At 52.3% G+C, this 15,013-nt stretch overlaps 6 protein-coding genes across 6 annotated transcripts; 3 read left to right on the top strand and 3 right to left on the bottom strand.

Moving 5' to 3' along the window:
* Positions 1–860: 860 nt before the first annotated feature.
* Positions 861–2,108, top strand: CkaCkLH20_08711 (F-box domain-containing protein; the record flags this gene model as incomplete). Its single annotated transcript, XM_038891426.1, has 1 exon — positions 861–2,108. The coding sequence occupies one exon, from the start codon at positions 861–863 to the stop codon at positions 2,106–2,108; it is 1,248 nt and encodes a 415-aa protein (XP_038743438.1).
* Positions 2,109–2,504: 396 nt separating this feature from the next.
* Positions 2,505–6,776, bottom strand: CkaCkLH20_08710 (uncharacterized protein; the record flags this gene model as incomplete). Its single annotated transcript, XM_038891425.1, has 3 exons — positions 2,505–3,977; positions 4,029–4,735; positions 6,677–6,776. The coding sequence occupies 3 exons, from the start codon at positions 6,774–6,776 to the stop codon at positions 2,505–2,507; spliced, it is 2,280 nt and encodes a 759-aa protein (XP_038743437.1).
* A 54-nt stretch (positions 6,777–6,830) lies between these two features.
* On the top strand, positions 6,831–8,774 carry CkaCkLH20_08709 (major facilitator superfamily transporter; the record flags this gene model as incomplete). Its single annotated transcript, XM_038891424.1, has 5 exons — positions 6,831–6,935; positions 7,087–7,292; positions 7,340–7,502; positions 7,549–8,272; positions 8,692–8,774. The coding sequence occupies 5 exons, from the start codon at positions 6,831–6,833 to the stop codon at positions 8,772–8,774; spliced, it is 1,281 nt and encodes a 426-aa protein (XP_038743436.1).
* A 514-nt stretch (positions 8,775–9,288) lies between these two features.
* On the bottom strand, positions 9,289–9,572 carry CkaCkLH20_08708 (uncharacterized protein; the record flags this gene model as incomplete). The annotated part of the gene is made up of 2 exons (XM_038891423.1): positions 9,289–9,425; positions 9,497–9,572. The coding sequence occupies 2 exons, from the start codon at positions 9,570–9,572 to the stop codon at positions 9,289–9,291; spliced, it is 213 nt and encodes a 70-aa protein (XP_038743435.1).
* A 1,169-nt stretch (positions 9,573–10,741) lies between these two features.
* Positions 10,742–12,193, top strand: CkaCkLH20_08707 (uncharacterized protein; the record flags this gene model as incomplete). Its single annotated transcript, XM_038891422.1, has 5 exons — positions 10,742–10,933; positions 11,018–11,153; positions 11,207–11,330; positions 11,386–11,822; positions 11,877–12,193. The coding sequence occupies 5 exons, from the start codon at positions 10,742–10,744 to the stop codon at positions 12,191–12,193; spliced, it is 1,206 nt and encodes a 401-aa protein (XP_038743434.1).
* Positions 12,194–12,309: 116 nt separating this feature from the next.
* On the bottom strand, positions 12,310–14,967 carry CkaCkLH20_08706 (putative vacuolar sorting protein VPS1; the record flags this gene model as incomplete). The annotated part of the gene is made up of 6 exons (XM_038891421.1): positions 12,310–12,570; positions 12,644–13,855; positions 13,910–14,036; positions 14,092–14,315; positions 14,382–14,660; positions 14,743–14,967. 6 exons carry the CDS (start codon positions 14,965–14,967, stop codon positions 12,310–12,312), a joined length of 2,328 nt encoding a protein of 775 aa, XP_038743433.1.
* Between the last annotated feature and the right edge of the window lie 46 nt (positions 14,968–15,013).

Here is a 15,013-nt window from a genome sequence, read left to right as displayed (position 1 = left end):
CCGACGTGCTGCGCGTCCGAGGCCACACCCACAGCTTATCGGCGCCGCCTTCGATGCGACTTCCAGTCGAACTGATCCATCAGATATACGATTTTCTTCATCCTTTCGAGTTCAACTCCGCCAGACATGTCTGTAGATCATGGTTCAGGGCAAGCCTAAACCGATCCGTTCTAATCGCAATGCTAAGGAGGGGTGGATGGTGGTCAAGCGTCCATTCCATCCTCGGCTTCGACCTCCCTCCTTCCCAGCGACCACAGATACCCAACGAAGAATGGATCATGTCGAAGTGGCTGGCGAGGGAGTGCAGACTAGGGACACATTACTTCGGTTCGAAGTCAGCCTTCGTCGAGATCGGGCGGACGCAATTCGCTAGCTTAGGAATTGGCTATGCCGTTCCCGGGCTTCATGCCGCGACCTACGGCTTGACTACCAGTATTTGCGGCAAATTTCTCATGGTCAAATACGGGCGCCTCCTGTATATCTACGAACTGAATCACAAATGTGGCACGCTTCAGCAAAGTCTGCCTGTCTCTCCACGCGGGGAGAGCACCCAACATCCCACAGGCCTCCTTCGACCGGTGACGCGGATAGTCTGCCCATACAATATTGAGGCATGTGCGATGGATACGTCACTAGGGCGGCACACGGTTGCCATTCTTCTAGAGGGCCGGAAGGGCATTGTTTGCAATATCTCAAACCACAGCGTCTCGGCCAGAAATACGATCACGCCTCCTACACCTGGGTCGAAACCAGCTCCCCAAGGCGACGCGAGACATGAGGAGTGGTCCGCACAGGAACCTTGCATCTGTCAAAGATACCCAGTCTAGCAGACGCCTCCCCTTGAAAGTGGACCAAGAGACATGTATCAAAACGTCTGCCGTGCCGACGATCGACCTCGTTCTGTCGCCATTTGCCCCCACCGCGAATGCGTCGCCTTCGGTTGTGCATCCGCGATTGGTCTTTTCTGGTTCGACGATACTACAGGGCAAACCTTCTCGCGCAGTTTCCCGCTGTCTACGCCTGGCGACTTTCTTTACTTCTTACCACCTCGACCCGTTGTCGACACGACAAACAAGCTTCGGCTTCTTAGCTCTGCCGCTTCACTCAATCCCGAGTCATTTCTATCGCATGAGATTCTCGGTGCCTTTGCACAGCCTGTGGGAGGCCATCTTCAACAAATCCCAGCGGTAATCTCACGCCTCGAGACTTCTGCTGGCGGGACTGGGCCAGAGATTTCCAGCGTCTACACGCTCATAGAAGAGCCGACTGCCTTTGCGAATCGGCTTTCGGCGCATCATGAGTGGGTTAGAGGTTCGAACATACCACTCAGGTCAGCCTCTGCGACATCTTCCGAAAACTACCGAGCCGTTCCTCTCGGTGACGGCTATCACATTATCTTCAATGATCCCCAAACAGGGCATCTTTGCCTCGGCAAGGATGCGCCCATGGGCCCCATGTCTCGTCTCCAGCGAAAAGTTCAATTTCGAGCACCCGCAACAGCCAGTTCAACTGCACCCACTGCATTTGCTGTGGGAAAAGATTTGAGAGATGGCGTCCGCGTCGTCGCCGTGTTCCCAACTACAACATGGGTCGAAGGAGTTGGTTTTGAGTTCTGGAGGCAGCTTCTAGTCTTCTACACTATACCGCCAGATATGTTCCAGGACATATCCTTCTTCGAAAGTTTTGAAGAATTAGACCGACCTGTGGCAGACTGGATCTGGTGGTGGCAGCCGGTGAACACTCTTCGAGCGTTTGCAGCGGCTCACAACAGCGGACATCCGAGCCTTGACTTTCTTATCGGTCCTTCGTATCCCCTCGACGTTCACTGCCAAGTCATTGCGGCATGTTCCGGTGTCACTGAGCTTTCCTTGGATGTCGACCTCGACATCATCATCTGGGCCTTCAGCACCGCAGGTTGGGGACGCTGCTGGGCTCTCGACACTGGCAAGGCGGTACCGATAGTTCAATCCGCAATTCAGATGGACGGCAGTCTGCGCCCGATGGACCTTGAAGGAGACCTGATGATGCCGGACGCTGAGGATGACAGTCTACGCGCGATAGACTTTGAGGGAGACACGCTGATGCCAGACGCCGAGGATTTTTTTTAACAAGCTAGCGACGCAGCAGCACGTGTCCGTGACTGTGCCGTCAAACCCATTTAGGCACGTCCTGCACTCAGCATGCCGTCCAGGAACGAGTTTTAATACTGGACTACTGACATTGGACAGCGGTTGTGAGAACAGAGCAAACATTGTTAGCCTGGTGGAGAACCTACAAGTCATTACGAGACTTAACACCGAGATTCTTCAAGGCTTGGACGGCAGCTCGGGCCGGGCAGGATGGCACGGAAACATTACATGGCAAGGAGAATGATTAATAACATCAGTCATAGCATCAATAACTTACTTCTACGCTGGGTCCCCACATCTCAGAGTCCTCTTGAAGTATCCGTACCAGATGCTTGATAATGGATAATTCCTTAGCGTTGGTTGTTCACTCTCGATCTATCGTCTATATACTCCTTGTATCGTGTAATCCTTCTTCGGCCCGGTGACCGTGTATTCTATGTTCCATTCCTTCAGGTTGACAGCCTTGAAAATGAAGTCATAGTTGACGTTGTAGTAATCATCGATGCAGAGATGTCCCGCCTTGGCCTTCCATCCCTTGTCGTCACCTTCGGGAGGCTGGCTGAATTCGATCTCGTGGAATAAATAATCAGCCTTCTTGGCATCGTCCGTCTTGACGAACCACACGCTGACGCAGTCCTTCTTCTCATCATACCTCCAGACGTAGCGTCGCGTAGCGCGGAACACGAGCCCGTTGGCCGCGCGGAACTCGCCGTCCTCAATGTAGAGGTACTCCGTCGCCAGACCCTCGTCCGCGGGATCCTCGCCCGCCGGCGCCGTGCCCGAGACGCACTTCAGCCCGTCGGAGGTCCTGTCGCGGAGGAGGAACTGCGCTTTCCCGCTGAAGTGCCCGCTCGGGTGCGTGGGCAGCCTGCTCGTCAGGTCCCGCTCCAGGTTCCACGTCCCCAGCAGGCTGCGGAAGACGGCCTTGGCCGCGAAGCGCGGGGTGGTCAGGCCCGCGATGGCGGTGTCGCGGGTCGTCGCGAGCGACGTCGCGGCCTGTTCTCTGGCGGCGTCATCGGCGAGAGGGGAGAGGTAGCGCGCGGGCGTGAGGATGTCCATCGGTTTGCTGTTGTGCGGCAGGACGGGCGTCGGCGGGTCCGGGAAGGGGTTGATGGGGATCCCCAGCGCCGAGGAGAATTCCTGCATCAGGTACGCGTAGTCGCCCATGGGGAACTGCGACGCGCGGGGGTCGTCGCGGAGGGAGACGGTGCGCCAGTCGGAGGCGTCGTCGAGGAGGGCGTCCGCGAGCTTGGGCGGGCGCGGGGCGAGGGAGGACGGGGTCCAGAGGGCCGCGAGGAAGCGGGCCTGCATCTCCATCACGCCCCAGTAGGGCGACCTGTAGAAGCCGACGAAGCCGAGGGTCGGGAGGTCCTTGACGTGGGTGCCGTGGAAGGCGAGGGCGAGGGGCAGGTCGCGGTGTTGGGGGGAGTGTTGGAGGGTCTCGAGGACGGAGGGTGGCAGGAAGGAGAGGCACGGGGACGGGTCGAAGCCCGTGGCGAGGATGACGGCCGCGACGTCTTCTACGGGGTTCGTTGTTGTGGATGCGGTGTTGGAGGTGACCGAGGTGAGTTTGCCGTTGGAGACGGTGATGAGGCCGGAGCGGACGAGTTCCATGTAGTTCTCGCTCACGGCGAGGTAGGCGGGGTCGGAGTGGTGGTCGGGGGTGACGGCGACGGTCGGGGAGAAGGAGGATTGGTCTTCGCCGAGGGACGCGGTGTAGATGCCGTGGGTTAGCTTCGCGGCTTCGGGTGTGATGTGGCCTTGGCTGTTCTGGAGCGGCTGAGGGCGGTTGGCGAGGTTGTAGGACGGGAGGTCCAAGGGGAGAAAAGGGGCTGCTGCCGAGCCGGGCTGGAGGACGTTAGTTATTTGTTATGTGTTGATGGTGATGCTGTGCGTTACCTTTGGGGTGGTGTAGAGTGGGAATACCCAGACTGGACGCTGGATGAGGTGGTGAACCGAGAGTTTGTCTGCGTTTGGCACCGGTACCGGGTCGGGTGAGTTGACGGCCGCGGAGAGGTGAGTCGCGATGGTGCCGGATATCTCGACGCCCGACATCTGGCCTCCTACGACCAAGATCTTCCCGCCATTCTTAACGCCATCCGGGAACAGGCTTTGAAGATCGCGGTACTTGCTGCTGTGAATCACAGGCACGTCCGTCTTCCCAGCCACATCCGGCACGATAGGCTTCCCGAAGAATCCAGACGAGATGAGCAGGTAATCGAACACGCTCGTCTCCTCTCCAGCATCAGACTTCACAGTAACGCTCCACGTCCCGTCGCCGGCCAGATCGGTCTTCACGACGCGGTGACCGAGCTTCACCTCGGCGCCCTTGTAGCGCTCGAGGTACCGCTCGAGGTAGCGGCCGATCATCCAGGCGCGGGGGAACTCGGGATCGTCGGGGCTCCAGGCGTGGTCGCTGAACTGGACGGTGTGCTTGCTCTGGTTCGCGACCATGAGCGGGTGGACGAGGCCGTCGGAGTCATCGCGGCGGGTGGGCCAGAGGCCGCCGATGCGCTTCTGGGCGTCGTATACGGTGACGGTGAAGGCGCCCGCTGGCGCGTTGTGGAGGAGGGTCTTGGCGGCGACGAGGCCGGATGGGCCGGCGCCTGGGAACGGGGGGTTGGTTAGAGATCGGCCCGGCCGGGGGTTGGATCGGAACGGAAGAGTGAGCTCCGGGGAAGGGGGGTTCAGGTACCGACGATGCATACACGCTTGGCCATTGTTGAGGCTGTGAGCAGGGGATGAGGGTGGGATGAAGGTGGGATGAAATGCCCCTCACTTTTTTGAGTGATATCCCTGGCAGAAGATCTCAGAGATGCGGGAGAAGGTGAGAAGAGCTTGTTTTTGATCAGTAACTCGGCGCAAGATTCATAATCACGTGAAGCCTCAAGACTTGGTTCTTCATCGGCATTGAAGCGAGGGATGAAGTTCTCACGTCAGATGCCGCCCGCCGAGAACGCCTCTTGTCTTTCGGGGATTAGCGGCGATGGTGGGGGTTGTCGCCGATAGAAGCCGGCCTCGGTCTGAGTCAGCCGCCAGCTTGAATGATCGGCACCAGGGGCGACGATTAAGGTGGCGGGTAGCTTAAAGGGACCGGTGCCAGCTGTCAGTTTCTTCAAGTTAGCTGGTCGTCTTATCTCACAAAGAACGCCGGATCGTTTCAACATTGTGAGGAATTGTAGAGAATATACACCAAGTACCACAAAAATTATAGATTTTTAATGAGGTAAAAATATAAATGAATGAGACTTTTGAATGTACTCACCCTGATCTTATGAGATGGAAAGCTCATAACCGCCAATGTGGCGCGACTGTGACACGGACCTTCAATAACGCTGCGGCTTCATCGCTCCACGTGGTGATATCCCGTGGGCCATGGCCGTTAACATGTGAAAGCTGCAACTTTCTCATCAATATGCTCATAATAACCTTAAAGGTTCGTCTCTACTTCATAAGAATGTGAGATGCCCTCAACTCGCGCTGATCAGACAGCTCATCATGAAGCAGCACGGACATTCAATCAACTCATCGCTCCACGGGACAAGCCTCAAACCTATGGGCTGAGTGTCATCATCACGTGGATGTAGCTTGGTGTACAAATGAGGTATTCTGCCTCTCAAGCTACAAGAAATCTCTTCTCATCTCAGAAGCTGTCTTGAATAGCCGGCTTGAGCGGTCGTTCAATGTCGTGAGAGCACCGAGAGGGTATTACGAATGACTTATTAGTGAATATCATCAGTTCAAACCAAAATCACAAACCCAGATATTCAGATGGAAATCCGCTTCACTGATTATTAAGTAAATATGCGATATTACGATCAATATCATGCCAAATTGGTCATTGACATCCCATATACGATATGGATCGCGGGGCCATTACTTGAGATCTCATATTCTCGTGACGGTCCATTTCGTGAGGTTTGGTATTAAGCAGCGCAGATGCTGCTCACAGCCTGCAACTCAAACTGCTTTGTATGTACATATCACAGCATCAGGTAGCTCGACTCGGATGCCCTTTGCCTTATAGGACGCACCGGCGATCAAATAATACCACCACCACCACAAGCAAACTTCAAAGCATCACGAGAAATATACCGCACTTAAAATACTCTCGGCAGTGACACCATTCTGAAGCAATCCCCCGCAAGCCCCCTTCAGCCGGACAGCCGAAGCAAACCTTGACTTCAGACTAAGGCACACTGGCTGGACATCCGGGTTCCATATTGCCGTTTCTTCAGACGTCGCGAAGAACGAAAACATACAAGACCCGAGTCTTCATTTCGAAGCATTCATCCAGAAGCCCATAGACTGCACCCTTTTGACCCCGTAATCGTGAGTTTTCATGCAGTGGTTATCTCGGACATCTCAATTCGACGCCTCCCGAGTCCCGGAGACGACAAGGTGGTCCTATCGACGAAAATAGTCACCGCACTCCGGGGGAGACTAGAACGAGTATAGTCATCTCTTCCGACGTTTTCCCCTCCTGTCGTGCATACTGGGAGTATAAATTAAAAATTACACTTTTTTCGTCATCATTTTCACTTGACGTCGACACAGCACCATCTCCTCGAGCACAAACAGGTGTCTCATCGCCAAGAACCCAGCCGGCACTCGATTTCCATAGATCGCCGTCTTGGAGTACTCCATTTCGCAGGACCAGACTGCAAACTTTGAGTGGAACATCCAACTTTTCACGATAAAATGAGCGACACCGACAAGGCCACAGCTAGGCACAGGTCCGTCGTGGAAGCGGACAGTCTTCCCGATCCTGATGCACATCTCAGCACGGAGGAAAGGGCTCAGGTGGTAGGTTCGATGAAGAGCAATACATACACTCACAAGATCCTCACACTGATTCAGGAACGAAGGCTACTCAGGCGACTTGACTTGGCTCTGATTCCATGGGTACGGCCAAACCTTACTGATTGAATATGCTGCAATCTGACGTGTCTTACAGCTCACCCTCCTTTATCTGTTGGCCTTCATCGACCGGGCCAACATTGGAAACGCCAGGATCGCGGGCCTTCTCGACGACTTGCATCTGAGCGAGGCGCAGTACAACTGGACGCTCGCCATCTTCTTCATTTCATACTCGGTGTTTGAACCGTTCACGAATATTCTTCTCAAGTCATTTCAGCCTTCGGTGTTCATACCCCTTACCATGTAAGCGAATGCCCCGGCAGCGGCTGCTGAAAGGACTAACAGCCTAGGATACTATGGGGCATATGCATGACGAGCATGGGCTTCGTGACGAATTGGAGTGGGCTAATGGCGTCTCGGTGGTTTCTAGGCATGGCCGAGGCTGGTCTCTTCCCAGGAGTCAATTACTACCTGTCCTGTTGGTATCGACGGTCTGAGTTTGGGACGAGAGCTGTATGTTACCGTTGCGGTTTACGTTTCACAAAGCTGATGTTGCCAGGCATTATTCTTCTCAGCATCCGCCCTCTCAGGATCATTCGGAGGTGTTCTCGCCGCAGGGATCGAACAGATGGACGGCATTGGAAACCTCTCTGGCTGGTCTTGGATATTCATCGTCGAAGGTGTCCTCACCGTCCTCGTCGGCATTGCCTCCGTCTGGATGGTCCACGACTTCCCGGACGAAGCCACGTTCCTCTCCCCCGACGACCGCGCTCGCGTCATCCGCCGACTGAGGGCCGATCAGCAAGGATCCGCCGTGCGCGAGGATTTCAAGGCCCTGTACTTCTGGCAGGCCATGACCGACTGGAAGATGTGGATGACGATGCTGATATACACGGGATGTGACATGCCGCTGTTCGCATTCAGTCTGTTCATGCCTACCATCGTCAGCGGCCTCGGGTGGGAAGTCACCACTGTGTTCTCGCAGCTCATGACCGTTCCGCCGTACGCTGCAGCGGCGGTGTTCACGGTCATGGTCGGCTACGCTGCCGACCACTTTCGCCAGCGAGGGATGTTCAACATCATTGTTGGATTCATAGGGATCATCGGCTTCTCTTTGCTCATTATTACCGACAACTCTGTCATACAGTATATCGGTGTAATACTTGGTGCGATGGGTCTATATCCGTGCGTTTGTAATACGATCGCCTGGATTGCGAATAACACCGAGGGCGTGTACAAGCGCGGTGTGGTTCTGGGCTTTGTTATTGGATGGGGGAACCTCAGTGGTATTATCAGTTCCCACATTTACTTCAGAGGGCCGCGGTTTATCGAGGGCCACGGAGTCGTGTTGGGGTTCCTCGGCGTTTGTCTATGTCTAGGGAGCTTCATAATGATTATCTTGTTAAAGAGAGAGAACTTGGCACGGAGGCAGGGTAAGAGAGACTATTGGGTTGACGGGAAAACAACTCGAGAGATTGAAGAGCTTGGCGATCAGCGACCGGACTTTCAATATACTCTTTAAAGAGGCGCTGCATTCTACTAGGGATGCACGCAGGTAAATCATAGATCTTTTGATCTATAAGTAAATAAACGAAATTTGCTTTTCTTATGTCCCTGAGTTAAACTCATGGATGTTTCTCTCTGAGTTCCTCAAAACGTGGACCCTAAAAAATCGCAATCGTTCCACTCTAATCAGCCCCAGTCGGCGTCCCGGGTTACAATCTCGTTGTCACGACCTCCACCATATCAAGTTATCCAATCAACTTGTCAGCCCTGATGGTCTAGCGGTATGATTCTCCCTTAGGGCTTCAAAACCTATATCTGGGAGAGGTCCCAGGTTCGATCCCTGGTTAGGGCCCAATCTTTTTGCTTTTGCCTTCACGCGGCTTTTGTTCCTCTCTTTTTGCGATCTACAACCCTGGGACCTGCAGCCATAGCAACTATCTATTCTCTATTTAATTAAGAGCTTATACTATATCAGTCCGGGTTTAATACTTCTGTCCTAGGCTTATTAACTATAAATGGGCGTGCGAAGTGTTCGAAAACATGTGACGGGTGATGACATCTTCGTACTTTCATACTTTCATGACACTTTGAAAGAAACTAGCAGTTTTCTTTGGGCTTAAGAACATGGTGTCAATCTAAAATGAGCTGCACTGATGTCTCATTTGGGACTTGTTTGTCCCGTCTATTGGGTTTAAAGTACACCATCTTCTCGTTCTTATGTCTCCCTCATGTCCGCCCGGATCCCCAGGTCCGTGATACCCTCTCCAACAATTGACACGTTTGAACGACAACCTTACTTGCAATCGTCGCTGGGTACGTTGCTTGTAATGTTGGGCGGGATGTCAATGGAGCATTCTCCTAGGTTGTTGCAGGTTCCTTTGCTGTCAAACCCATCGATCTGCGCCGTGCACGCCTTTCCCGCCTTGCTGGCTGCAGTGTTATCAGTTAGCGCTCAAATTTTCAGGAGCGTGTAAGTTGAAGTGCCAGTTTCGTAGCCATACCCCGAGAGACTGGACCTGCCAGAACCTGGCCGATGAGTGAGGCGAGTATGATGTTGGAAACGGTTGAGAACTGCATTTTGTTGTAGCTGAACTAGGACGCTATGCCAGATAACGTGAGAAAAGAAGAATGAGGTGTGTCGGATATGATTGATTGGTGGAGTTTGCTGCGTGATCAGTTGAATTGAGCTTGAGGAAGACTTTTTGTTGACGGTATATATACATGGCTTGCTTGATAGCCTCTGCTCGCGCAAGACTGAGTTGCTGGTTACATTATACTGCTTGAAAAAATCTGAGGTCTAATGGATTACCCCCTCGACCATCAAACTTGCGCATCAAGCTAGTTCGACGGACATTCTGTCGAGTCCGACTGTGATGGGACGTACGTAAGAGCAGAGAGGCCCCAACTGCAATTGGAACATCCATGGGCACATGCAGGGAACGGGCCTCCAATGTCCCAATGACACACCAGATAGAATAGGCAAGAAACCAGACTTGCCTATAAGCTTGACGCTGAGTTGAATACCGTGGGTACGTTGCCAGACTCGGTAGGTTCCGGCAGTAGTTTAAGCTTCATCTGACATATTTGGCAGCTGTCAATTCAGGGGCGATACAACGGAAGTCAACTGTAAGAATGGTCATCTGAAGTATTCGGCGAGCAAAATCTCTTGTGAAATCAGATGTCACTAAACGATGACCTACATATCAGACATGCTAACGGATTTGAACGAAACCGTACAGGTTCAACTTCTTCTCGTAGCAAATCAAGTGACCTAAAAGCTGTTAGTCTGTGAGCAACTCTAGAACACTGTTGATTTCTTCATCCCCTGTGTTCGGGCGCGGCACAGCTACTCGGGACAGCTCCGGGCAATGTCTACGACATGGAACGCAAGTTCTTTTTTCGAAAATGACAGAGAATGAAAAAAAACCATCTTACCTGCATGATGACTGACCATTCATCAGTTCGTTCCATCCCCGCCAAGCTCTGCGTGTTCTGACGATACATGCTTACACTCGCGGATCTAGCCTGATCCATGCCTAAAACTCTGAGTTTAAAGCGAACACGTCCCCCAGGAAATCATGTTGTTTGATCCGCGTTCCACTGGAATCAAGCCCAAATTCACCGACCCCAGGCCGTTTGCCTCATATAAGCTCATTGAGGCCACGCCTTTCTGTCGCGTTTGAAGCAACCTTCCTCTTTCGGTGCAATCTGGATATCTACACCGTTCACACAGCTTATCACTTGTCATGTCTATGTCTCAGAACGCCAGTAACAACTCTGATTCGACTTTCGCTTCATTCATAAACAGCATAGAAAACGTGGGTTCTGCGTCTTTCAGCAATGAAGGGGAGCGGAGACAGGCGCTTCAGGCAGCCCAAGCCCTGTTGGTCCGCCTGGAGTCGCCATGGGACACAGCGATGAGACTGAACATGAGTCAGGTAATGCCTTCGCCACAGAGATCCTCACTTTGGACCACTGTCACCCCTTCAGTGCTGAATCAGGTGGTTGACTCCGTTGCTTAGCCTGCTGTCGGGGCTGCTTTGAGAATATTCAAAGACTTGAAAGTGTTTGAGAGATGGCACGAGCAAGGCAACGAACCACTCACAAGCGCTCAACTCGCCGGGATCATTGAAGAGAAATGCGATCCGACTCTGCTATGTAAGTGTTTGCTAAGTAAATTCCGCGCTGCAGTTGCTGACTTCCCGCCGAAGACCGGCTGCTGCGCTTACTTGCTGCGAATCATCTTGTCGAAGAGGTGTCGGTGGGAACCTTCAGGCCATCGCAATTCGGCACCGCAATCACCGCTCCCTTGTTCGATGGGCTTTTCAAAAGCTAGTAAGAAAGACATTGCGCCGAATCTCCAGGTAATTCTGACGCAGACTCTGAACAGCTACGAATTGATACTGCCGATATATCTGAACCTGCCGAAGTTCTTGGCCTCAACAAGCTACAAGAACCCGCAAGATCCAGAACAATCACCATTCCAATTCGCACATGATTGGAGAGGGAGTCTTTGGACATACTACCAGGCTCATCCTGAAAAACAAGCCGAGTTCAATCTCATACAGCAAAGTATTGCTTCGCTTCAGCCTGCCTGGACGGACATCTTCCCAACAAGTAGCTTCTTGGACTCCGACCCCGCGACGCCCCTTCTCGTTGATGTCGGGGGCAGCGCTGGCCATGACATCTTGAAGTTTACAGAACTTCGCCCCGAGTTGGCCTCTAGGCTTTATCTTGAAGACTTCGAGTCTGTGGTGGACGCAGCTCAGATGCCAAACGGTGTGAACAAGGTAGCCTATGACTTCTTCACTCCACAACCGGTCAAAGGTACGTCGGGATCGAGATATAACACGTTGTCAAACTTCGCTAATGGTATGCCAGGAGCGCGTGCGTATTACATGCATTCCATCCTTCACGATTGGTCAGACGAGCCTGCTAGGAAGATACTTCAAATGCAGAAAGATGCTATGACACCTGAATACAGCAGTCTGCTGCTTCACGATCACATTGATGTTGAAGGTCCCGCTAATCCACAAGCAACTGCTTTTGACATACAGATGATGGCAATGGTGGCTGGAAGAGAACGCACAGAGAAAGACTGGAGGGATCTTCTTGAGTCGGTGGGACTGGCCATTGTGAAAATTTGGACAATACCTTCTGCCCCTCAGAGTATCATCGAGGCTAAGTTGTTGACCTAGCCAGTTATTTCCATGTTCTGTTAAGTACCGAAAATTTCATTTCATGTTCAAAGTAGCAGAAACAAAGTAATTGTGGTTACACATCAAATCATCGCGAGGATCCCGTTGCTTCCATTTCACAAACCGCCCAAGCTTTGAGTCTGGTTCCTAGCGCTCTGGACAATCTCACCAGCGGTAGTCAGCTTCTCAACAACGTCATCAAAGTGAGCCCGCTTTTGAAGAGTGTCTTCATCCTCTCGAGCCAGCCTCTCTACTTCTTCTTCGTCCAGGTTGAACATCCAGTCTGTCGACAAACCCATCAGAGGCCCCTTGGAGTAAGAAATGAAGTCACTAGTGATGTACTTCGTGACATATCTGACGAAAGCCTCGAGCGAAAGCTGAAGTGTACATAAATATAAGTAAATGTTCAGGATGAAAGCTGGAGAGTAAACCCGGGGGATGTTCTCATACCTCGTAATACACCTTGACGATATCATGAGCATCATCAATCATGTTCTTCTCAATCGAGTGATGACAATGACCAAACACTGCGAAGATGTGGACGTTTGGATCTGTGTCTTTCTGAGGTTGAGGCATTGAGTGGTATGTGTTCAGCAACCGAACGCTGCGCAAAGCCCTCAGATTCTGCTCGAACCTCTTGTCCGTAGTCTGAAGATGGTGTTCTCTGTCTCGGCGGCAGTAATCCTCCAGCTCCGAGAGGGCTTTCTGCTTAGCTTGGGTCTGCAGCTGGCTCAGAATCGTCGACAGTTCCTGGAAGAGAATCGTGGAGCCAGTGGAAGGAGAACAGACGTTCTGGAGGATCGAGTTGGATGCGATTTCAATATCGCTGGCAATCTTGTTGATATGTGCCTCGGCCATGCCTTGCCATTTTTCCGACTGCTGCTTGTAAAGAACCTTGATCACCTCCGGATGGATGAGTCCCAGTAGCTCAGTTGTCTGCCAAACTTGAAGTTGCTTTTGGATCACGGACACGAAAGGTGCGGGGTTATTGTCCTGCGAGAGCGGCTTCCGTCCACGTCGTTCCTTCGGCGGTGTGGAGGGGGGCGTCATGACAGCCTCATACTCGCGCGTCTCCGCAGCTTGCTTCTTGGAAGTCTGATGCGGGTAGTGGTAAGCGAGAGCCTCTGTGAGCTTCGTCATTGAATCGACACCTTGATCTTCAAACTGATACACGTGCCCATGAGCACGCATTTCTTCAGTGAATGTCTCATTCGACTCCTTCACACGACTCCAGACACGAAGGGCTTCCATACTATCAGGCAACTTGCCGGGGCTGTTGATCGTCTTGAAAGCAATGGATCGGTACCGGTCGAGAATTTCCCGCAAGTACTGTTGGCGAAGATTGTGGTTAGACCTAGGATCTCCGAGACTCTTCCTCGAGCTTTGAGCATCTTGCAGAAGTCTTTGGATAGAACTCTGAATGGCGGGGAAGTTGTCGCGAATCCTGGCACAGAGAAGGTTGCCGAGATATTGCTTGAGCATGCTGGACCCTTTACGGTCACTGCGCACCTGAGCCCAGCGTGGTTGACTGAAGAGTCGATCCTCAGCGTCTTTGAGGTCGAAGTTGTCGCCCTCGTTCTCGGTGCGGTTTCTTACCACAAACCAGCCGTCATGCATTGACTTTCTGGAATGGGAACCTCCACCGCTGGCAATCTCCACCACCTTCATCAGTTGTCAGTTGAGATTCTCCTGTCTTGGCTCGAATGGAAACCGTACCTTGACTGGATCTTGAAGCAAATCACACTTGGTGAAAACTCCTACAAGCCGTTTCTTTTCAACAATGTTGATGGCCATGTTGAAGATGCCTTGGTTGGAAAGGTCGGTGATTGCATCAGCAACGCAGCTGCGCGCAATTCGTTAGTCCGTAAAACTCAGAAAAATGTCAGAAATCCTCTTACATGACAATATTGGCAGGCTGTCGCATGTATTCCTCTACCATTTTCTTGATACCGGTCATCTCCTTTGGCTTGACGGTATCTGGAAACTCAAAAACACCAGGAACATCCAGGATACTGAAGTGAGATCGATTCGGACCCGAGAGCTCAACACGGAGGACCTGTGTGGCAAAATTCTTGGATTGAACACCCGTTCCAGGACGAATTCCCATATACTTGGTGGTGATCTAAACACGTGATATCGTGTTATTCAATGACAGAGTTGCGTGCAAGTCAGCGCGATATGTGCATACCTCTTCCATGATGTCTCGAAATTGTTCAATCTCGAGGCGATCGCTGACGTAGCCTGGGTACTGCTTCCAAGCGTTATCCACTGGGTAACCGAAAGCATCCTTCACATCAGGGTCTGTGATGGTGATCTTGACGATGGGGTCGCTGCCCGGAGCGGTCCTGCGCGATACGATGCGTGTGGCAAAGCGAGTACACAGGCCCGCGCCGACAGGGAAAGGAATATCTGTTAAACTTTGAAGCAGCGAAGATTTACCAGTCGACTGTCCTCCGACAATGACGAGCTGAAATGGGGAAATGTTAGAATCTCGTGTTATCTGGACGGCTAGTCGAACTTGCCTGAGGAATAGACAATTCCTGGCTAACTCCACAAGATTGGAGTTGATCGATTGCGTCGAAGAGGATCTTACTACTCGTGCTATCGAATGGATTCTCTGGGATGCGCTTGTCTTGTGCCGCCTTGTCATGAGCATCCATGTAATTGGTGATTGGGGAAGTTGGGGCGGAGTTGGTCGCAGAGTTGGCTTCGGAGTCGACCTGCGACTCCAACCCAAAGACATCATCGGACTTGTTGTTGCTACGGGATGCCATTCTCAAGATGTCATGATCTGACTGGAACAGAGGCGATGGAAGAGAC

Source organism: Colletotrichum karsti (assembly GCF_011947395.1).
Source record: "Colletotrichum karsti strain CkLH20 chromosome Unknown Scaffold29, whole genome shotgun sequence".
Lineage (NCBI taxonomy): Eukaryota > Fungi > Ascomycota > Sordariomycetes > Glomerellales > Glomerellaceae > Colletotrichum > Colletotrichum karsti.
Note: the sequence above shows the minus strand (reverse complement) of the source record. Positions and strands in the feature narration are given on the sequence as shown.